Source organism: Zonotrichia leucophrys, chromosome 1A (assembly GCF_028769735.1).
Source record: "Zonotrichia leucophrys gambelii isolate GWCS_2022_RI chromosome 1A, RI_Zleu_2.0, whole genome shotgun sequence".
Classification (NCBI taxonomy): Eukaryota; Metazoa; Chordata; class Aves; order Passeriformes; family Passerellidae; genus Zonotrichia; species Zonotrichia leucophrys.
Genome location: NC_088170.1, coordinates 57,442,775 through 57,465,919, shown reverse-complemented (window position 1 = coordinate 57,465,919; position 23,145 = coordinate 57,442,775). Strand labels below are relative to the sequence as shown.

General features: G+C 39.8%; 1 protein-coding gene across 2 annotated transcripts in view; it reads left to right on the top strand.

Moving 5' to 3' along the window:
* Positions 1-5,781: 5,781 nt before the first annotated feature.
* The window catches only part of ABCD2 (ATP binding cassette subfamily D member 2), a 43,007-nt gene continuing 25,643 nt past the window's right edge, over positions 5,782-23,145 (top strand). The window contains exons 1-6 of one of the 2 annotated variants that reach the window (XM_064702817.1): positions 5,782-7,188; positions 8,521-8,698; positions 13,092-13,213; positions 15,981-16,149; positions 19,221-19,315; positions 20,724-20,869. In XM_064702817.1, coding sequence (XP_064558887.1) covers positions 6,265-7,188; positions 8,521-8,698; positions 13,092-13,213; positions 15,981-16,149; positions 19,221-19,315; positions 20,724-20,869 — 1,634 coding nt within the window. In that variant the 5' untranslated portion in view covers positions 5,782-6,264. Of the gene's footprint in view, positions 7,189-8,520; positions 8,702-13,091; positions 13,214-15,980; positions 16,150-19,220; positions 19,316-20,723; positions 20,870-23,145 lie in introns of both variants that reach the window. The other variant, XM_064702815.1, reaches the window with a different exon arrangement.

Genomic DNA, 23,145 nt, shown 5'->3' with positions numbered 1-23,145 from the left:
AGGGGTCAGGAAAAGCTGCAGGATACCAGACTTGACTTAGAGACAGTCTGAACCATAGCAAAAAGAAGATAACAGAAGGGAACACAAACTCAGAGAACAATACAAATACAATTACAACAGGCCAGAAAAAATGGGAAACAACTAGGCAAAGTAACCAAACTACTAAATATTTTTTATTCACATCAACTAGGAGCAAAATCTTTCTAGAAAGCCTTAAAGGGATAATCAACGGCCAAGGAACAGCACGAGTGCTCAGAAGAGACTTGGATGTTACAGAAAAGAAATGTTAGGTTTTTTCATCAGCATTCATTGATGGGGAAATGGGGGCGAATTTTATGCAGGAATCTTTCCTGGGGAAACAGGAACAGTGAGGATCTGTCCACAGGGAAAATAACAGCAGACAAGGTCATGATCTTATCAAGGCAGAATGAAGACCAGCAAAGCACCAGGACTAAATGGTATTCAATGAAGAATTCTGTAATGCAGCACTGTGGAAAGGACCACTTGAATCTGGAGTCATCTTGGAGACCAGAGGGTGGCAAATGTGACACAATTTAAAAAATAAAAATTTTGTGGCAATCTGGAAAGCTCACTTCTGCACAAAAAAACCAGCAGGAATTATCTCCAATACTACAGCATGTAGAAAGCCAGTGGAGCTTCTATTGATGGAAGTTTCTGTAGAACAAATGTAGAAAAGAGTGATTGCTGCTGTCTTGATGGATTTAATTAAGGCTGTTGACAACATCTGTTACTGAAGGTTTTAAGAAAATAAAGAAGTTGTGAAATAACAGGGAAGGTCCTGCCATTGAATATAATGCATAGGGGAGGGAAGAGATTATTTATTTCTTGTTTTCATGCACTCAAGCACTGAGAACTGATATGGAATAGAGGCTGACAAACTCCTAAGTGGTATGGGAAAGGTGAGGGGGGAGGTGAAGAGAGTGAGCAGAGTTGTTGAATGCCTCTTCCAGATCATATACAAGTGGACATTAAGTGGAGCTTGTGGGAGCCAGGGTCAAATTAAGAAAGGAGTTCTTCTTCACATATGAAATGGTAAATTTGAGGAATGACTTGTCAGATGTTTCTATTTCTGTAAGAGTTTACAACAATTCAAGAGAGACTGAACAAGTAATTTTAAGAGTAATTGTAAGGAATGTTTAATAGCAAAACCTCCCAGTCTCACAAAAATCTCACAGCTTAAAATGGCCAGAGGTTGGGTGAAGCTGCAGCATCACATTAAATTGCAATTTTTTTCTCTCTTGGGTATCTGCTTAGAGTGATTGCTAGAGACAGAATACTGTGCTGGTGAAGCACTGGCCTGTTTGATTATTTTTAATATTTAGAAGTCTCCCAAATAGGAGTTAATAAGTAAACTGCAGTAGATGATCTTTTTGTTGTCATATCAGCTACAAACCCTCAAATAAACTCTTGAGGCGTGACAAAAGGATGGCAGCAGATCCCATGTTTGGGGTGCAGGAGTAAAAGAATGGTTTTTCTGAATTTATTCCTGTGTTCACTTTTACAGAGTAGAACACTGACCTGCTGTGGGCAGTGCCAGTATCATCATTGTTAACTGACATTAGCTGTGTGATTTTACCACTTATGCCTGTACTCTTGCACTTGGCATGTAGCTTGTTTAAAGGGTTTACAATGCACTCGAGAAAAGGTTTAATAAGGCAGCATTAGAATTTTCTTCAGATGATCTGAGAATAGAAACCTTTAAGATTTAATGCAAAACCTGAAAAACATTCATAATGCATTTGAGACTTCTGAAGGCATAAGAGACACATCCTGGTTCAGCTAAATTATCTGTATGGAATAAGTTTAACAAGAAAGAGAAATCTAGATATTAAAGGCTTAGATATTAAAACCTAAATATTAAAAGTGAAATTCCTTGTCTGAGAGTATCACTGGACAGTTTACCATGCCTGGAGCAGCTGACATTGACCTCTACCCTTGCTTATTTCCCTCTCACTCTGTAAAGGGAAAACAGCTTGTTTATATTTCTTTCTAGAGCCGTATTCTCTCTAGAATACCACTGTTCTCAGAAGTCAGAATTGTTGATCAGTCTGCTATTGACTGTCCTGTCAGAGAGATTACCCCAATCTCTTATGGGTAAATTATTACAACCTACAAGTCGTGCAAGCTTCAAATTTACAGCAGCAAGTGTGTATCTCCCTAAAGACAGAGTAAGGGAAAAAGGACTTCTGGTGGAGGAATGCACCCCATTTACACCATCCCTGTGATGCTCACACTCAGGAGCCAAGCAACAGAATAGCACCCTCTTGTTTCCTCTCTCTTCTCTTGTGATAACACAGCTCTGCCTAGTCTGGGTACCCCTACAGCCTCATTAGAACCAAAAGAGTTGGAATCTACAGCTTGGCAGGATCAGGCCAGTCTGACCACACTGACACTTCTTCAACAAGCCTCCACATCTGTGCCATTAAAACTGAAGCTCTTGCTTGTCTTAGATCTAAGGATTTACACCTAAAGGATTTAGAGTGTCTGGATATTCTACTGAGGTATACAAATATAGCCAAGAGCTTCTCTAAACCAGACTAAATTAACAGATAATTTCTGCTGACACAAATTTGAAATCAAAGGTCAGGGTATCTTATCATCCTTTTCTGATAAAAACATCACATTTGCCATTGGTGTGCCCTGACGTTGCAAACTAATTCTGTGGGTGCATTTCTGTACTTATGTAAGTGATAACATTAAAGCAAATAAAAAATTTGGAAGTACTTCAGAGAAAGGTATTTACTTGAATAATGGCTTCTATGTTCATACTCTATTGAATCTGGCTCAAATTAAATCCTACTATTCCCACACCACTATGCAAACCTACAGCTCAAAATGAAAGAAAAAATTAAGCTAGGATGTTCCTAGCTTACCATATTGCAGTACATCATATTTTGGACATTATTTACAGTTCACTACTAGTAATTGAAAACAAGCACTGTGTGGATTCATATTACATGTTTCACATACACTGGTCCACACAGAAATTGCTATGTACTGAATGCATGACTACACGCATCTAAATCTTAAAGGTCCTAAATAGCAATGATTCAAAACACAGAATTTATATATTTTTTCACAGAATTTATATATTTTCACACAGAATTTATATCTATCATAGTATTCTATTTTTCTATTTCTGCTTTTTTTTTAAAATTTTGTATGTCCTTATGGCATAGTGGATAACTCCATAAGCAGCAGAGAAAGGTCAGTTTACTGCAGACTGGTGTTACAGCTATTGGACCCTCTGTTAGGATCATACAAGACATCAGATAAATGGTCTTTTGCTTAAAAAATTGCACATCATTTTTTCAAACACTAAATCAAATGGTAGAAAAAATGATCATTGAGTAATGATTGATTATGATTATCTATTGCATAACAGCCTGCATGTTCCAATTCCACTACCTTCATCACAACCAGAGTTATGCAAGGATGAAGTGCTGGTGTGGGCACAAAACAGAAGATAAAAAAGAGCCATCAGCTGTCATGATTACACTCCAGTTCCTGAATATACAAATGTTCATGGACTTTACTCACCCTGATACTTATTGCTGACAGATATTCTTCCTCCTCAGTTATTGGTTCCTATATTTAAAAAATGCACACAACTTATTTTAATGCATTTGATGAAAACTAACCTTATGTTAAAAAAACAATCACTTGACACTAAAAAATGAGTTTCTCCTTAAGAAAGGATAATCCCCTAAATAGTCTGGATCTAACATCAACATCCCTTCAAGTCCACAGCTTCAGTTACTCAAACTTACTTGATTACACATATCTCCAGAAGTTTATAATAAAATGAGTAGAAAATGGGGGGATTACAGAGCACAGAACACTGCACCAATATTACTGCAGTTTTGGCAGTTATTTTTCCAGTACTATTGGGAAGTGTTATTATGACTAAATGTAGTAAAATTCCTGCTTTCAGCAGTAAAAAGAAAAAAAAAAATCTAACACCTAAGGCCACGCTCCACAAAGAGGAGTTTGTGCATGGATTACTGAGCAGGATTGTGGCAGAGCAAAACTCTTGAGACAGCAAGAACAGAAGAAAGGGGGTATTTAAAACAACAGTTCAGTCTTTTCTTCATCCTTTCAAAAGAAGGAAATACATTCCTTTTATTGACTGAAACGCTGTGTGGTTAGATTTGCTTCACTTAAATGTTCCCACAGATCTGAATGTGGGGTGTACGTCTGCACTACCACCAAATCACCAGAAGTTTCAGTCATCCAGGATCCTGTGAAGTGAAAGGTCAGCAGATACACAGAACCGAAAGAGGTCTGTGAACTTTCCCCTTGGTAAGAAAATGCTAGAGTAATGGAATATTGCAAATAGCTGTGGTTTGGCAAAATCTAAGAGTATGCTGTGCTACACACAAGCCAGTAAGGGAAGTATCCAGTGGAGAGCATGATTTGAAAAATAAGAAGCCATAAGCAAAACAAGTACTTAGCCAGTATCTTTTTTTCAGTGCACTGAAAAAAAATCTATTTTACTGACAAAATAATCTGCAGTGAAATTAGGCTTACCTACTAACTGAATGTCTTCTGTACTGCACTAGGTCAGATTTTGACATCTTCCTAGCTTTATGTTGAGTTGCAGGAATGTAGGCATGTAGGAAAAAAAAAAAAGCTACAAGCCTGTGTCCAGATCTCTGGACCAAGCTCCCTGGCAAACATAGAATATACTTAAAGATCACCCCATAGCCTCTCTACCTAAATGTCCAGACTACTGTGGGCTGAATTTTTGCAACCTCTTAGGAAGAAATGAGAATTAGATCTTCCTGGCTTCCTTCTTTGTCCTGCTGATCTTGGCTTACTGGACTTCTTAGAAGGCACCTGAATGTTTTGATAAATGGTGTCTGATTTTTAAAAGCAAACCTCTCTTGCTCTCAAATTAATTTTATCATTCGTTCAGCCTGAAGCTTGTGTTGCTATCTAAACATCATCACTGCACTCTGTTCAATAGGCAGTTGTTTTATAACAGTAATGTGAATTATTTAACACAGTATTTGCTGAGTTACTGTGAGGCAGGTAGCCTCACTCTCCATTTTTAGGGAAAAAACAGGCTTTTCACCACTGCCATATACCCCTAGTATCACGTTTTAAAAACACACTTTTATATACACACTCTAAATTAATGTTTTATCATATACTATCTCATGCAGTTACCTTAGTACTATAGTTTCAAAGTGTAAAAGTACCAGAGTAAGTAAGTACTCTGAAACTCGCCCTGCAATTTCAGTACCTTTTCCAAAAAAATGAAGCAGTAGAAATAAGTAATAAGGAAAACAGAAAAATAAAGCAGCAAGACAACTGCCTTTACTGTGGCTTTCTTTGTGTTTTACCGCAGGGGCCGTGCGACTGGGTCGGGGTTATTTTGGGCTAATAACGCCGCCAGTGCACAATGCCGGTTTCCTTTCGGCGAGAGGACAGGAAATCAATTACGCGCAGTGTGCAGGCGCTGCCCCGGAGACTCCGCGCTGCCCGGCTCCCTCCCGCGGCCGCCCGGCCGATTTCCGACCCGGGGCTGCCCGAGGCCACCGGCCCGGCTGCGCCGCCCTCTGCCACGGCACTCCGGGCAGGCGTTACAGCCCCGCCGTCCCGAGGAGGCTCGGGAGTGCCGGGGCTGACGCGCTGCCCATCCTGCCGGGGCTGCCACGGGACCCGGGCTCCCTCCGGCTCTGCCGCCCCCCGTCCCGCTCCCCCCGCGCCGCGGGCGAGGCCGTGGCCGGAGGCGGAGCCTGCTCCGCGGGGCAGGCGGAAGGAAAGGGCCGGCCGCAGCCTGGGGCGAGCCGGCGCGCTGCAGGGCCGAGCTCCGCGGACCCGCCGAGCGTCGGGGAATCAACGGTGCGGCCGGAGCCGAGCGCCGGGGGACCCGCAGTGAACCCGCAGCAGAGGGACCTGGGCTGTTGCCGCCGCCGCTGAGGCCGCGCCCCGAGCGATAGCGGTTGTGGCCGGGGCGGCGGCGCTGAGCGGCCGGGCCGCTGCCGGTGCCGGTGCCGCCCCGCGCGGCGCAGCCAATGGTGGTCGGCGGGGCGGGCTGCGCCGCGCGGGGCTGCGTTGTGCAACGCGCCGCGCTTTGAAGGCACCATCACCCCTGGGAGGCAGCGCTCACTCGGCATCTGTCAGGGCGGCGGGCCGGGCCCAGCGCCCCGATGAAGACCCGGCGGGACCGGCCTTCCCAGCGAGCATGAGCCAGCCGCGCTAGGAGCGGCACGTAGCGGTGCCGAGGCGGGCAGGATGGCCCACATGCTGCATGCGGCAGCCCGGCGGGTGCAGTGGAGCAGGGCAGGCGCCGCGAAGAAGGCTGCGTGCCTGCTGGCCGCGGCGTACGGGCTCAAAATCCTCTACCCCATCATCCGCGGGCGTGTGAGGCGGGCGAGCGGCAGAAGCGGCGCGCACGATGAGTCGGGCCGGGCGGTCCCGCACCGCGCCGGCAGCCGGGGCAGAGCCGCTCCGGCCGTGGACGCGGAATTTTTCAAGCAGCTGCTGGAACTTCGCAAACTGTTCTTCCCCAAGCTGGTGAGTGCTGAGCTGGGCTTGCTCTGTCTCCACTCGTTTGCTCTGGTATCCAGGACTTTCCTCTCCATCTATGTGGCCGCCCTCGATGGAAAAATTGTGAAGAGCATTGTGGAGAAAAAGCCCAGGAGCTTTATCTTCAAGTTAATCAAGTGGCTGATGATCGCAATCCCAGCAACTTTCGTGAACAGCACTATCCGGTACCTGGAGTGCAAGCTGGCCCTCGCCTTCCGCACGCGCCTGGTGGATCACGCCTACGAGACCTACTTTGCCAACCAAACCTACTACAAAGTGATCAGCATGGACGGGCGGCTGGCCAACCCCGACCAGTCCCTCACCGAGGACATTATGATGTTCTCACAGTCCGTGGCGCATCTCTACTCCAACCTCACCAAGCCCATCCTGGATGTCGTGCTCACCTCCTACACCCTCATCCGCACTGCTCGGTCCCGGGGGGCCAACCCCATCGGGCCCACAGTCCTGGCTGGGCTCGTCGTCTACGCCACGGCCCGAGTGCTCAAAGCCTGCTCGCCCAAGTTCGGCAAGCTGGTGGCTGAGGAGGCTCACAAGAAGGGCTACCTGCGCTTCATACATTCGCGCATCATCGCCAACGTGGAAGAGATTGCCTTTTACCGGGGGCACAAGGTAAGGAGGAGAGAAATTGGAAGCACTGGGGTAGCTCCTGCAGTGCTGGAGTGGACCCATGCTTCCCCTGATGCCCTTCTTGAGCATTTTGGGTCCTTCTGACATTTAAACTTGTTTACAGCTTGGCACTTCCCATTTCTTAGGAAGTACTGTCTCACAAGCAGTGTCTAGGGGGAGCAGATCACAGTTCCCTTGAACTCTGACAGTGTTCTGGTTTTGCAGATGGATCTTATGCTTATCTAGAAAACTAATCTACATTGCTATGTTTTCCCCACCCAGTCCATTCTGATTAACTTTTCCAGCCTTCTTTTTTCCAGCCATGGGTGAACCACCATATTTAATTCACAGAAATAGCAACCATGGCACACCATAAAGTCTAGGGAGAAACTCTGAGAGCGCACTACAACCTTTGACACTCTTTCACATAGCCAAGCAAAGATGTAGTCACCAGTCTTAAAATAGCATAAGTACAGTACTTCTGCAATCACAGTTACATAAACTAGTAGCTTGTTTTAAAGCCACCTTATTAAGGGACTCTTCATATTTTTTTAGAAGTAAATTTTGGCTGTAATACCTTTCAAACACAATTGGGTAAAAAAGTTGTTTCATGCAAGTGAAAATGAAAGGAAACCAGCCTGCAGTATTACTCTTTCAGTTCAAGCAATGATTATATAACATTAATGGTTTATTTTTGTAGACACAACCGTTCTCAAAAGCTGCTGGTAATAGTGTTTTAAGTGCAGCTAAATTATACATTTTCTCAATTCCCACATACACGGGCTTGAACTGAATACATATTGACTTGCAACTGTCTTTGACTTGTTAAACCTCCTGGGATAATTCTCTCTTTCCCCAGACTGCTTGCAGAAACAAGCAGCATTTCAGGAATCAACTCTGCAGCTTTAAGTCACTGAAGATAATTGATTCCCAAATGCTTTCCAATATAATTTTCAGTTGCTGTGAAACTCTACAGCTGCAACTTTATTAAAAGGACGTGAAATCAATCTTATTTTGGTTGTTAGAACAAACTGTTGTGACTGCTATGGTGTTCCTGTATGAATTAGAGATCTTAAATTTAAAAGAGTTGAAAACCTGCCAGTGTTCTGTCGCGGGACAATGGTGTAAATAAGAACCAGGTCCACTGGCTTCCATAAAGCTGTGCACTTTTGCTGTGAGACTGCAGCACAGTGAGTGTGAAGTACCACATGGCAGTTGTGATTCAGAAGTGACAACTCTGGGAACTGATTCTTTCTTCTACACATGAGAACGTATCTTGTACTACATGTCCATCTTTGTTTCATGGTATAAATGATTTTATTATTTTAACCGTAGGTAGAATTGAAACAACTGCAAAAAAGCTACAAGGATTTGACAGATCAAATGAATCTCATTTTGTCCAAACGTTTATGGTACATCATGATAGAGCAGTTCCTGATGAAGTATGTCTGGAGTAGCTGTGGTATGATCATGGTCGCTGTGCCCATCATCACCGCAACGGGATTTGCAGATGGTGGTAATAACATCTCTTTTAACATCTGATTTCTAAATGTTTCTTTAAAGTTATGTCCTCAAAAGACTGTAGTTCCCTTGAGTGCTGTTCACATTGGTTTATTTTTCACAGACTTTCTTACAACATCTGTGTCTTACATATAACTTGCAAGCATAGCAAGTCAGCTGAGCAAATGATCCTAATTGGAGTGTGTGATAAATAATATTAAGTCAGGACTTAGAGAATCCTGTTATCACCGAGATTGTAATGATTATTGCAGTCTACCTTTTCATTAGTCGCTGTTGGAATGGCAAGCTGATTTTTACAGTATCTCCCTTTGCAAAATGATACTATGAACTTTAATAGAGTGCTTATCTTCTCCTTCCATAAACCATAGTATAATTACAGATAATTACAGGTAATTTTTCTCTTATTGTTGACCTGTTGGAAACAGTTCATTTTCCCTGACTCCCTGGGAGAAGAGAAGGTAAAATTCAGATTCCATGCTAGGATGGTATCATTTTTGATGTCCTATCACAATTTTCCTGGAAGTGAAATGAGACTCAAATAGTGTTGTTACTGCAGGCACTATTAAAAATAAAAAAAAAGAGAAAACAAGAGAGAGCAAAAAGAAAAGTATTGGTTAATTTAGTTTAACAGGCTTCCTCATGCACAACTAGAACTTAATATATTTATGAATTTCATAGGATTTCTAGAACATGAATCGTACATAGTCTTCAGAAGGATCAGTTCTAAATTGTGTACTTTGAATTAGGAATGAGTGAATTCTTTTCTGTGTAATGATTCTGTTTCTTTCATGGAAGTTACATTCCGGATGAGGACTGTCCAAGTGGACAAGCTTGGTGTGAGCTGTGGCGTGGCTTTGTGCAGTGCCCACGTGGTTTAGCTGTCTCACTGGAAAGTTGTGCCAGAGCAGGGCTGGGTGCTCAGCTCCCTGAGCTGCTGCCCATCACGGGCCTTAGCAGGGCACTACAGCAGCACCCTGGCTGGCATCCTGGGAACAGCTTCAGAAATATCAGGATGTCTTGTTCCAAACCCAAGAGGCCGTACAAAGGCATTTCACCTCACAGTGAAGGTTATCAGCACAACAGAAAAAGTGATAAGGCACTTTCTGCTAAGATGGGACTGAGTACAATCAAGAAAAGGAGCATTTAACCACATGTTGTAAATATCTCCCTGGTATTAGAGCATGAATAAAAAAGGACTTGTACTCATGCTAAACTAAATAACATTCCTGTTACTCATGTTTGTTCCTTTGTTCTCTCCCACATTTGAAATGTATTTAACAAAGATGCAGCAGTGGCTCACATTGTAAAGCAGAATTATATTTGCTACCAGCATCCTAAACTATTAAAACATGGAGTTTATTTTTGAGTCCTGGGGCTTACCATAATGGTGGTTCACAAACATAATACTGGCATCACTCTGAGGTATTGCAGGTATTCAAAGAATCAAGCACACCTGAAATTACCATGGCCTGCTTGGGATAACAGTGCTTTTTGCAGATCACACACAAGTTTGTTCACATCTGAAGGAGGTAGATTTTTGTGTTAGGATAAATAAAAAGAGTCAGGGAAATGTACAAAACTGGTACCATGGTGAGACTTGAAACTACTGGTGTAAAGTCAAAAATTTTGTACACTTCTTCAGGGAAGAGAAAGAAAAAGTAAAACAATAATTCTTCAGTCATAAGAAAAAGAACAGTAAGAAGAACAGTATCTTTGACAGTGATATTTCTGACTGAAATTGTAAAATCGTGTTATATTTTTCAGTGAAGAATTTAGGTGGCAAAGACAAGATTTCTCTTTGATAACATTTCTTATTCTTTTTGTATTAAACAATTCACATTCCAAATGTGTCTCAGTTTATGGAGAGTAACTATTTTTTGAAGCAGGACTTTGATTTCTCTAGACACAGGGAATATTTATTTTTGTTTATAAAATAAGTGTGACTATCAATTAAACAAAGGAAAAGGAAAATGGAAATGTTAGGTTCTGTATGCAACAGTCTGTTAAAATCTGACATTTGCTAACACAGGAGGCCAGCCATATGAAAAATGTTTTGGACAAAAAGTTCAAGAAAAATTATATTGGTGGGTTATATTATAGAAGAGTTTGTCTTTTGGGCCTGCTCATAAATTCTGTATAATTTTAATTTTTTAAATATCCCTTATCTGACTGATGCAGTGGCTTGTAGAGATCCTTAAACTCTTGCTCGATGAGCTGGCCTGGGTGCTGGAAGCAGCCATCAGTAAATGTTGCATTTACAAGAAGGAGGAATGCTGCATTACTGCACTTAAACCATACCTGATTCCTAGATGGTTTAATTGTGGTGGTTCCATATAGCATAGGCTGCATGTGCTATAATCCCAACAAGATCAGCAAAAATTGGCTGTGTCAGAAGTAAACACATTTCAAACCCTCTTTTACTAATGAATTTACTGAATTCTCCCTATTCACTAAATGTATTCTTCTTGGAGTGGAAATAACTTTTTGAAGTGAGAGCCACATTAGTAAGAATTTTGTGATCTTTCATTTTCAAGAGCTGTTCTATATATTTTTTAAAAGCATGTCTCTCATTGTGTCTAAGCAAGTGGCTTCCAACAACAGTGTGTTGATGTAGAGCTGAAGTGAGAAAACATCATAATTAAACCCAGGAAAAATAACATAGATGTTCTCTGTGTATATATATACACACACACGCATATTTATATGAAAAGTTATGATGTAGCAATTTTTAAAAGTTTTTTCATTAATTATTTCAGTGAAATACAGTGAAACAATTATTTCATTTCAACACTGAAATACACTGTTTAATTATTATTATATTAAATGATTATTCCAGTGTATTTCACTGTAATAGTAATTAGCTAATAATAAATAATTAATATATAATTCATAATATATTAATATATAATTAAATAATAGTATATTAAATTATTCCAGTGTATTTTACTGTAATGCAGTGTATTTCAGTGATCTAGTTATGTAGGAATCCTTTATGGATGTGTAAATGAAAACAGAATAACATTTAGATTTAACTAAAAAACACAGAAAGATACATCTGGCTTTGGTACTACCTGTAGATTCTCAGACACCAGATTTCTAGAGGCTGATTTGTCAGGGAAGTGAGAGTAAGAAAATGCTGTTTGCTCTACTCTTGCATTGCTTGACTTAGCCCATGAAATTTATGGTTGCATTGCACCTGCAAGGAATTCCTCCTGGATTTTCTTGATCATCAGCACTGTGGAAACATGGGTAGCAGTTGCTAGTACAGGAGTTGCCACAGTGGATCCACCTGTTACCCTGCCTAGCATGATTCCTAGCATCAGTATAGTTTAAAAAGAAAACTTAAAAAAACTTTGCAAACTTAGGAAAAAAAAATCCAGATCCCATTCTGCAAAAGATGTAAGCAATTTATAGCAATGCATATGTAGTTATGTGATGCAGAAAACCCTTTAAATCTTTAATTATAAACCTTTTATGTGGAAAGTTTTTAAAAATGGTTTGCTACACCACTGGTTTACTACACCAGTGATTTGTAGTTGCAGTTATAAACACTGAAACAACATTTAGCCTCAGAATAGTCAGGCACTTCTTTTTAAATCTTGTTTCCTTCAGGAAACAAACCTTGCAACTTGAATCTATGGGACCCATGGTTGCAAAATGGTGTATGTAAATATGTTAAATATACTTAGTTTTCACATATCTTCTATAAATTCTGCTGCTGTTTCCTCCTTGCCTAATGCTGCTGACATTCTTATGAGACAAGTCCTTTCTTTGGAGCAAGAATATTCTTGTTAACAGGATGCAGTGTCATAAATAAATAAAGCCTCACAACTTTGTTCTGAGGTCAGATGAAGAGAGAAACTTCATTGTGAGGGAGAGTTATCCTATTGAAACCATGCCTTTGATACCATGAGAGTTTATTGCTTTCTTACAGAAATATAATAGTGTTGCCAGATTTACACAAATGTGAATGGTTCCTTCAACATGAAGTTGGTAAATAACGTTGAAAATTAATAATCACAAAGATGTTAAAATTATGTTCAAAATCTGTTTCAGATCATTGCTTAGGTTTTACTTTTTTCATGTTTTGAAAAATTTATGTTGTAGGATGATAGATTAAAAGGACAATGATCCATGTAGATAAATAGATAAAAGGATGTTTTGCCTAACAAGATGAATTCCATATGCTCCCACTTACTCTATTTGACCAAGCTGTGGTAGTTACATTTACTAGTTCTTTTTGAAAGGTTGTCTTCATAGAGTTAACTTTTTCTTAAAAAAAGATAAAGCCTGCTCTATAATAGCTCACATTGCAATAATAATTTAGTTTGTAGAGATATTTATCAGCAGAATATTTTAACAAAACTTTTTTTTTTTACGTTCAGAATTGGAAGATGGGCAGAAGCAGGCAATGGTTAGTGAAAGAACAGAAGCTTTTACTACATCACGAAACTTGCTGATCTCTGGAGCAGATGCTATTGAAAGGATTATGTCTTCATACAAAGAGGTACTGTACATCCTGCATGCATGAAACAGAAGAGGAAAAAAAGAAAAACAATTTACATTTAATATAAAATATTTTGAAAAAGTAGTGCAGTTTTTAAAGGCCAATTCTATTGCAACTAAATCAATGGAGATATTTGAACTGGTAGTTTGATCTTTAGGGTTAAGTTCACATAGAGTCTAAAGTGCACAGTTGCCTGTATGGTGCAATGTGTTGATGTCATTTTTAATACTTGTGTTCAGGTGTCATCAGAGAGTAATAGATGTTCCTGGAATGTCAGTGATAAAGGTTCAAATTCCTCTTCTGTTTGGAGCACAGAATTTGGGCTGTCTGCCTTCAGCGTACTGGGACTCTTCTGTTGGAACTGTCACAAAAGCATATAATAGTTAAATTGTAAGAGTCTTTAAAGGTCTTCTAGTCCAACCTCCCCCATGCCTTGAGCAGGAACGTCTTTGACTATTATTGGATTGCTCAGAGTCCCATGCAGCCTGGCCTTGAATGTTTCCAGAGATGGGGTATCTCCCCCTCACTGGGAAACCTGTTTCTGTATGAAAAACAAGGAGAGTTGAATACTTATTTCTGGGCCACTTAAACTGTAAGACTATTTTCAGTATCTTGTGAACCTGTTAAATTGTAAGTAATATTTCAAAATAGAGAAATTTTAGCAGGAAAAAAGTTCACTTTGGGAGTACAAGTATTCTAGAAGTACAGAATGTTAATCCAGAAGATCAGAGATGTTGTTTCAGGTCTTTACCCAAATTCCAGTAGAGCTGTGCTTTAATCTGTTGTCTCTCCTGTGGATTTCTTTAAATGCCAGTTGTTAAGCCAAAGAAAAGTGAGTCAGAAATTAATCTCAACATTTCCTTCTGAATGTTTGTTCTTCATGTTTGAATTGGTGTTTGCTCATCCCTTTGGTGGGAACCCCTTTTCCCAGTGCAGTGTGAGGAGGAATGCATTAGCTGGGCAGCTAATCAAAGACTGTGGATTCTGTTATTTGGAATCCAGCCATAACAGCTACAGCTTTGTAAATTGTCAGAGGAGGGGTGGTTTGGCACCTTCAGATACAGACTTTGACAAAGCCAGTGTCTGTGCTGTTTTCAGAAGTCCTTCTAGTGGGCTGTGATTTTTATCCTATTCTCTTTTAGCTGTTCCCTGCTTGATATCTGGTATCAAGATACTGCCAGATAATCATACACTGATGTTATATGTGTTTTGTTTTCAGCATTTGAGTCATTTATGTAACGTACATGAGTTTATTTTTTTGGCAAAAAAGTACCCAAAAATAGTAGAGGAAGAACTGAACAAACTCACTTTGTCTATAATGTGGTAAGATACTAATCCAGACAGCATGAGACAAAAGAGCAGTTCTATGAATTTCCATCTTAATTTTACATTTATGCTTCTCATCAAAAGACACTGCAGTACTTCAACCACATTGTCATTTCCATTTTGTGATTCAGGCAGTTTCCAAAGCACAGTGTACTTCAACCCATGTCAAGGGGTAGTGCATTTCCAGTTCTTGCCTACCTCTTTCCCCAGGGCAGCCTCCTTCAAGTCAGTGTAATTCACTGTGCAGATGAGGTGGGCTCAACTTTTCTTTGCAGTCAATAGTTTGGGTGGTGGTATTTAGTGTTTGAACAAATTAAGTTTCTACAATCATGGTATAGAAGCTTACTACATGTTATGGTTCTCCTGGGGCACAGCTGGTAGGAGTTTGATTTATCAGATGCAGGATTCTCTCCATCATCCTGGTGAAATGATGGCCATGTGGCCAGAGCTAGCACTCACTTCTGAGTCTGGCACAAATAGTGAAATTTACAGGAGAATTATGGAATTATTTCCAGTTATTTCAAATAATCTTGGAATTATGTACACCATGGTGGGTGAGCTCAGTCATGGGGTGTGTGTATTTAACCACAGCAAGCCAAGGATTTTATAATCTTGATCTAATTTTCTTGTCCTCTCTGCATTTTGTATAAAAATGTATCCTTTTAAAGCCATCTAATAATACATTTAAAACAAAAGGCTTTGGCTTAATTCTTTACTACCAGCAGATGGAGGCAGTTCTTTGGGAGCTCTTATATAGCCCATGAATATGAAGTTACAAGGTCCAGAGATCTATTGTGTTTCTGTCTTCACTAGGTGAAAATGGTAACAAAGGACCAAAAAAACCAAAAGAAGAAAAAAAGCCCTTTTATGGGACATCACCATCTTAAAAATGCCCAGTTCTGTTCTAAGGTGTCAGATTTAGCATGCAGTTGACAGAAGACTCATTTCTGGTTTGTACTGTATTGTAGGTTAGGGTGCCCTGATGCTGCCTCTTTTACACAGAAAAGCACACTTCTCCCACAGGAGATTTCAGGAATACAAGCAAGTAAACATAAGTAATTACAGATGCCATTTTTTTCCCACTTCTCTGGACTTCTATTTTTTCTGGAAAATGCAGAAATTTTGGTTTTTTTCTTGTGTACCATCCTCTTTGTTTTCAGATATGTTAGTAGCTGTTCTCTGTTCATGGAGGACTACAGAGATGAGCAGTCTCTACAGCCTCCTCATTTTTTGGAGTTATCATGGCTTACATGGGCTTAGCTCAGCTGTCCTGTCTGCTGATGGGTAGGAGCTGCAGGTGGTATATGGGTTAGCACAGCATTTCAGGGAATGGAAATCAATGGGTGATGATCAGCATTGTTGTTCATGCTGATCTTTGGCCAAACATTTCATTTGTAGAATTTGTGAAGCAAACTGAAAGGAGGTGTTTGTTGTTTCTCAGGTCACTGAGCTCGCAGGCTACACCGCTCGTGTCTACAACATGTTTGCAGTCTTTGACGAGGTGAGGAGAGGCATCTACAAAAGAACTGCTGTTATTCAAGGGTCTGTAAACAACAGCAGGAGTGAAGATAAGGCAGAGTTACACATTGATGGGCCCTTAGAAATCAAAGGTAATTAATTCATATTTGTATGAATTTCCCAGGGGTGGTGGGGGAGGCATGGAGCAGTGGGACAGGAGGTGAACAGAGGTTTTTTTCTGTAGCTAATCAGCCTCTCAGCCTTAATGCCCCAGAGATCATGCTGCCTTTCATTTTAACCCCCTGCTTCCTTATAACTCTGTCCTTATGGTGTGCTTTTCTAATACACAAAATGGCTCAAATGTTTTCTGTAAAAACTTTCAATGAAAAGGCATTTCAGCTGTACTATTATATGTGATGGTGATGGTACACTGACAGTGCCTGTTTTCCTCAGACCATTCATTTTTTTCCAGGAAGCTGAGACTAACATTTTCATTTTCAGCCATCACATTATTTTGTGTGAGGTAGGAGGAGAAAAGACAGATTGGTTCTGTATTTTTTCCCAAAAATACTATGTTTTCCATGATGAAAGATCAGCCTGTGCTCATTTTTTCATAATTTAGTGGAAATCTTCAACTGCAAATGATAACTTTACCCTTCTCCTCACCTCCCAAATGATCTGATTATATATACTTTCTCCCTCCTGACCCCATCATCTGTCTTCTGGTGCCACTGTCTTTCTGTCTCCACCCTCCTTGGAGCATTTTCTCTGTGCATCCATTCCTTATTGTGCCACCTCTCTCTGCCTCTTGCATCCAGCTTCTCTCTGAGGTACTCAAAGGCAGCTTTTGCAATGGGTTTTTCCTCATTTTCCCAACATAGCATTTCTGCTGCTGCCCTCTGTGGTGTTGAAAAGCCTTGTTCTCTTCCTTTAGCTTTTGAAAAGTTAAGCCTCAGTAGAGTTATAGGCCCCAAAGGGCTCTCTGTGAAATAACTTCTTGCAGTGATTTCAACAGTGCTGCCCTTCAGCTCATATTTCTCAAAGGTCCTCTGACAAGGTTCATTATAACCAAGTGTGATGCAGCATGGTGGATAGGTATGGAAATAGCTGATGTCTTAATCTTATAGATCTTGGTAGTGCTTGGCTGATGTTTAAATAAATCACATTTTATAACTGTTGCATGTTGTCATGTACATGAGAAAAGATTTGTAGTTCCTGGAGCAATGATGTAATCTGGGGTCTCTTTTTAGATAACTGTTTAAAACCAAAACCAAATACAGGTGAGATATGCAAGTGTGCTCTTCATGTTCCCTTTAGGTCTGCTGTGTCTAAACCCACTCCTCTTTTCTCTGCAACCTTTTCCCAAGATTTCATTCCCCTACAGTCGCTTTTCATCCAGTCTGAATTCCTCCTGAGCCATGGTGACAACCATTTGCTCTTGTGTAGTTGTAGCTCTCAGAGGCAGCTAGCCAAGACCAAGCCTTGTGCACAAGGATTTAAGAAGAATTTAGGCCAGATGAATCTAGGCCACAGGCTCCACATTTTTTATGACAAGTGCTATTGTAATACTGGTTTTCCTCCTTTCTTTTGGTTGCAATGCTTCAGAAATCCCTGAAGAGTGGATTGTGTGTGGATAAAAGTGCACGTGCTCACATGCCTGTGTGTGCCTGCATTGTTAGAGGAGAAAAATCTTAATATTCTGCTTCCCCAATGGCTCTTTCAACACATAATACTTATTGCCTTTTCAATCATCCAGTATAAGTCTTTAACTAAGCAGTGTCTGTTTTGTGCCTTGCATTTACTGTTGCCAGTAAGTGTGAAAATATGAAAATAATAATAATATTTTACAGATAATAATATTGCCTTATAGCATATTTAATAATTCAGAATTTTAAAAATTAAACAGAACTTTGTACATCTTGTACAAATACAGTCAAATTGTGTTTCTGATTGCACATAAATATACTTTAAAAGCATGTTAAAGTTGCAATTAAATGCTGTGAAATTAGGATTAGGAAGTAAGAATTAAGTTTACTTAATTCTTACTAGCTGACTATATTTTATCATAGATTTATTTTAATTACAGTGTCTCCACTGTATCAAAGTAATTTCTTTTTACAGAAAAAACACTTTTTTCCCCATATACTCTCATACTGTTGTAAGTAAAATACTTTTATGAAAAAAGAACATTTGGACTAAAATATGGCATAAAAATTTCTGCCCAGGTTGTTATGGTTTGGCAAAGTTGAAATCAATTGAAGAAAGAGCCTCTGAAGGAAGAACGTAAGACTAAACTTAAGCGAAGAAAATGCTAGCAGAGCCTTTTACAATTAACTAACTAACTTGGTCTTTGTTGCATTTTTCTTTGTTCAGATTAGTTTATGTTACAAATAAACAGCTTTCTAATACAACAAGTGTCTTTCCTTTGCATCTTGTCTATTAAGGTAATTGCTAATATTTTTCTAGGAATCCAGCTGTTTGGGTTCTGTTGGTAAGACCATTAACAGCTGTCTGAGAAGTTAGTTTCATTCTTTTACTCTTTCCAGGGCCGTTAATATCAAAGTCCTTGTATTGCAGAGTATCCAAATGTCCAATAGAGATGGTATGTTTAGTTTGCCAGAAATCCAAATGCCAAGTGTGTCTACCTGACTGAAATGTTTTATGAGTTTCTGCAAATACTTACAAGACACGTTTACAGTGTCTGTGGCATCAAAAAGAGATGGAAACAAGCCATTAAATGTTTTCTCCTTTGCTCTTGTTGCTGGAGGAGACTGAAAGGTGCTCCAACTTTCAGAGCTGGTAGTGATTCCTAATTAAATCCTCAAAGAAGGTTAACAGGTTTGCCTGTGTCTGAGGCTGTCCTTGAACTTTTTGCTGCTTGATATTAAACAGCTGTTTAAAGCAGAATACAGAAAATACAAGCAGAATTTGAATGAACACATCTTTATAGTGCATCACGTATTTAGGATGCCTAATGTGCATTGTGTTTAGGATCAAATTTGGGTTTCATTGCACATTCTTGGCTGCTGTTGACAGTGTCTTTTGGACTAGCTAAGATTTATTATCCAGATTTTCCAATAGGAGAACCTGAAGCACATAGAGAAGCTGTCTCAAACACCAGTCCTTACTTCAGAATATACTCAGTTGTGCACAGAAACTGTCACAAGTGATTGCTTAATGGAGGGTTTCACAAACTCTAATTTTTGGGTTTTTTTCTTCCTAGGGAAAGTAATTGATGTTGATCAAGGAATTATTTGTGAAAATGTTCCTATAATTACTCCGAACGGCGATGTGGTGGTTTCCAGACTAAACTTCAAAGTAAGATGATATGCAAGAATCTTCTGATTGTTGCCATCACATTAACATAAACAGCACAGAATTCATATACCTTATGTTAAGTACTTGGAGGAGCATATGGATAAAAGGGGAAGTCCAGAAAGGTAGGCATAGTAGCTCAATGGAGGCAGACATGTGGAGTTTTTCCTGCTCAGAGAAAGAACAGGGAGGATTTCTGTTGCTGATGCCAGGTGAAAAACTGACCTGAGGTTTTCAAAGATGTATATGATAGTATGCATCCACCTTTAGTTAAATTCAGTCAAATTGGGGTGCTTTACTCACAAAGGCTCCTTTAAAAGTCTGAGGCCACAGCAACAGTGAAAAAATGAAACCTGTAGTTTTTCCTGATCACCACAAAGAGCAGTACTGACTAATACCTGACAGCATAGTTCATTCCCCAGTCCAGTTGGGAAGCATTTACTCAGCAGAAAATTGTATTGCTTTTAAAAAGCTGTTCCAGACACCTCTTGGTACCTGCTTTCAATTTTAATGAGTGACCTTTACTGAATGTATCCTGATGTGATGTTCCAGTGCAGGTGCTGTTCTTTTTAAAAAGAGTTGAAGTTATTAGAAACAAATTTAACAATTCCAGCACATCTTTTAATTTAGCTAAAGCAGGATTTTCCTTTTCCTCTGAATTAGAAACTAGGAGAAAATGGTCCTAGCTATGGCAAAACTTGCAACAATTTCAGTGTAGGAATTTCAGAATTGTAAAATTACAACCTTATGATCAAGCAGATCAATTTCTATTTACTCGTCTCAAGAGACAGAAACAAAGAAAATACAGAAGTCAGTATATTTCTGTAAAACATAGATAATTACATTGTGATTATGCACAAAGATGCACTCATATACACAGGGTAATAGTCAAATGAGTAAAAAAAATCATTTGTCATCATAGCCAAGTTAACAGAGGCAATTAAGTGGGAAATGGCAATGTGAAATAAATTTTCCAAATCACTTGACTGACCTCCTGTACCTGCAGTTAATATCACAGATAGGCACAACACTGTTTGAAACACTGGTAACACCTTTGGACCCAATCTGCATTAGAACAATTGATTCTGACTGTGATGTGTTGATGCTGTAATGTAATCATATCACATATTACATTATATGTACATAAGAATATGATATATGACTATAAATATTACTACCATATACTACTGTAAACATTAATTTATAGAGATACTCTGATATAAAGGAGATTATTTTCATTATCTTAGCCCACATATTTTATCTAATGCTACTGTTTCCAGAATACATGCAGCTAATCAATGAAATTGGTTGATAATTTTATATAAATGCTTATGTAATCCCTCTTAGGGGTCTTGGAATCTCTTGTGTATTACTGTGTAGTAATATCTTTGCATTTTCATCCCCTTTGCAGGTCGAGGAGGGGATGAATCTTTTAATCACTGGACCCAATGGCTGTGGAAAGAGTTCTCTCTTCAGAATTTTAAGTGGTTTGTGGCCTGTGTATGAAGGAGTTCTCTACAAGCCCCCTCCACAACACATGTTTTATATACCACAAAGGTATGTGTCTTGCTGAAGGTGGTGCCTCTTGCCTGGTTACATGAATTTTGACCCTTCTTCTCATATTTCTAATCTGTGATGTGTACATCCAAGTTAAAAGGTGGTAAGCACAACCTTAGGTGTGTGAAGTGTATTTATAAGAGATCTTTTCTCATTGGTGGTGCAGCATCATTAGTCATTGGAAAGGGCTCACATACACTTGTGTAGGAGCCTGTGTTCCTCAAATGGCTGAAGTCCTTGATAATTGGGATCGTGGGAGCAGACTGCAGTCTGAAAGAAATTTGAAATAGACCTAGTGTATCTCAAATCTGATTTCTTTTAAAACCAAGGATCAAAACAAGTGAGAGTGGTTTGATTCTTAAGTGTCAAAGTAACCAAAACTTAACTTTGACAGTGCAAGACCACAGTCCAATCCAACAGTAACTGCAGATTGCCTTTTTAATAATATTGTGCTCATTTCACTAATGGAAGCTTGGCTGTGTTGTCCTTTCTTTGTACCCTGACATGCTGTTGGACTCTCAGTATATACTCTTATGCAATTGGTTCTAGAATATCTCCTTAGAGACCTCGAACTATGTTGTTTTGCAAAAGCAAAGTCAAACACTGACTCTTTACTTCCTGTAGTTCATTTCTTCCCATGGGCAAAAGAAGTATTTGTGATAACAATTTGTAGCCTTGTTTGAAAAGTACAAGATATTAAGATGAATGGAATATACTGAACTAACCAGTAGATTTTCCTTGCTGCAGGTGAAGCTAGCAAAGAACACCGCTCTATGATTTTTCCAAATATCTGTATAATTTATTGCTAGGCATTGTCATTTTTCTGTTTCACTCAAGACTTTTATTCAGGAGTTTGGAGCAAAATACTTTATTAAATGTTTTTCAAAACATTATTTCAGAGCACCCATTGTGCAGAACATTCTTAAGACTGGTTTACTCAGAACAAGAGCTAATCTGAGTTTTTTTCTTGAAGAAAATGTTGAGTTTCAGCCACTTCCTTCCTCTGTGTGATCCCAGCCCCTATTCAGATCAGCGTCTGTGGCTGACTTGCTTACAGCCCTTTACTTACATTCCCTTTATCCTGTGAAAGCAAACAGACTCCTGTTGCATTCAGGCAAGTTTGCCAAGGTGCTGGTTGAGGGGATTGCATCACATCTGCTGGGATTTCATTCCATAAATGTGTTTCTTTGTTAGCTGCTTCCCCTAACTTTGCAGTGCTGGAAGAGTTTGTCCCGCAGACGTTCTTCTATGAAACATTTTAAAAAGTTTTAATCAGAATTCACCCAATGTCTTGGCATCCCTCTGTGATCGAAGCTGTAGGACTGGGGATGTGCAGTGTAGGAATTGGCATATGCAGTCCATCCTAGTAGGATCTCCAACAGGAATGGTGTCCTTGCAGCACCCAAGGGACCCTGCCTTAGCTCAGCCCTGTGGCTCTCTGTGAGCTCTGTGCTTCCCTTCCCCAGGGACAGAGCAGTGTCTGGGTAAATGGGCCAACAAGGAGGGACAGAGAAAGCTCTTCTGAAAAAGTGCTACACCTTGACTGTGGCTGAGGATTCTGAAGTGTACTCTGGAGGACAATTCAGCTGTGTCAGAGTGTATTTTGTACAGTCAGAAGTGTGGCCTGTCACTCATAAGTGTCTTGTATTTGGACAGGGACTGAGACTGAACCTTGTAGGGATTTCTGGGTGAATGTGGCTGAAGGGGTTGATAAAGGACAGCAGTTTGTTTGGCTGTCCTTGAGGATCTCAAATTGGTTTTTTGCCCAGTGTATTTGTTCTTTGGGCATACAGAGTCTTCAATGAATATCTGAGATATTAAGAATTTCTTAAGTTGAAGTTTGTACATTTCAGGACAAGATTTTCAACAGATCTGCTGGAGTTTTAGGGCTTTTGTGTGCATTGCCTTACATGGTCCAGGCTTTTCTCTTTTTTTTGCACTAATCTACCTGTTAGTGTTTTAATAGTTCTTTTATTTGTGGCCTAAATACATCACACATTCACTTGGGTTTTTTGTCTGTCCCTGGCTCTAATATACATTTAGAATGTGTGTACTGGTTTGTAAACTGTCACCAAATTAAAGAGGTTTGTTTTGTAAGGTCCTGCTGGTGCAACCATTTTACTTATTAATCATGTGCAAATTGCTGCTTTATCAGGATTACCTTCTGTTTATCTTTGTTAGGCACAATTCTGTGAATTCTAGACTGAAGAACAGAGTGCCCTGCCTACATTTCATCATGTTTGTATTTCATCATAACCTTAGGGAAAATTGTTCCT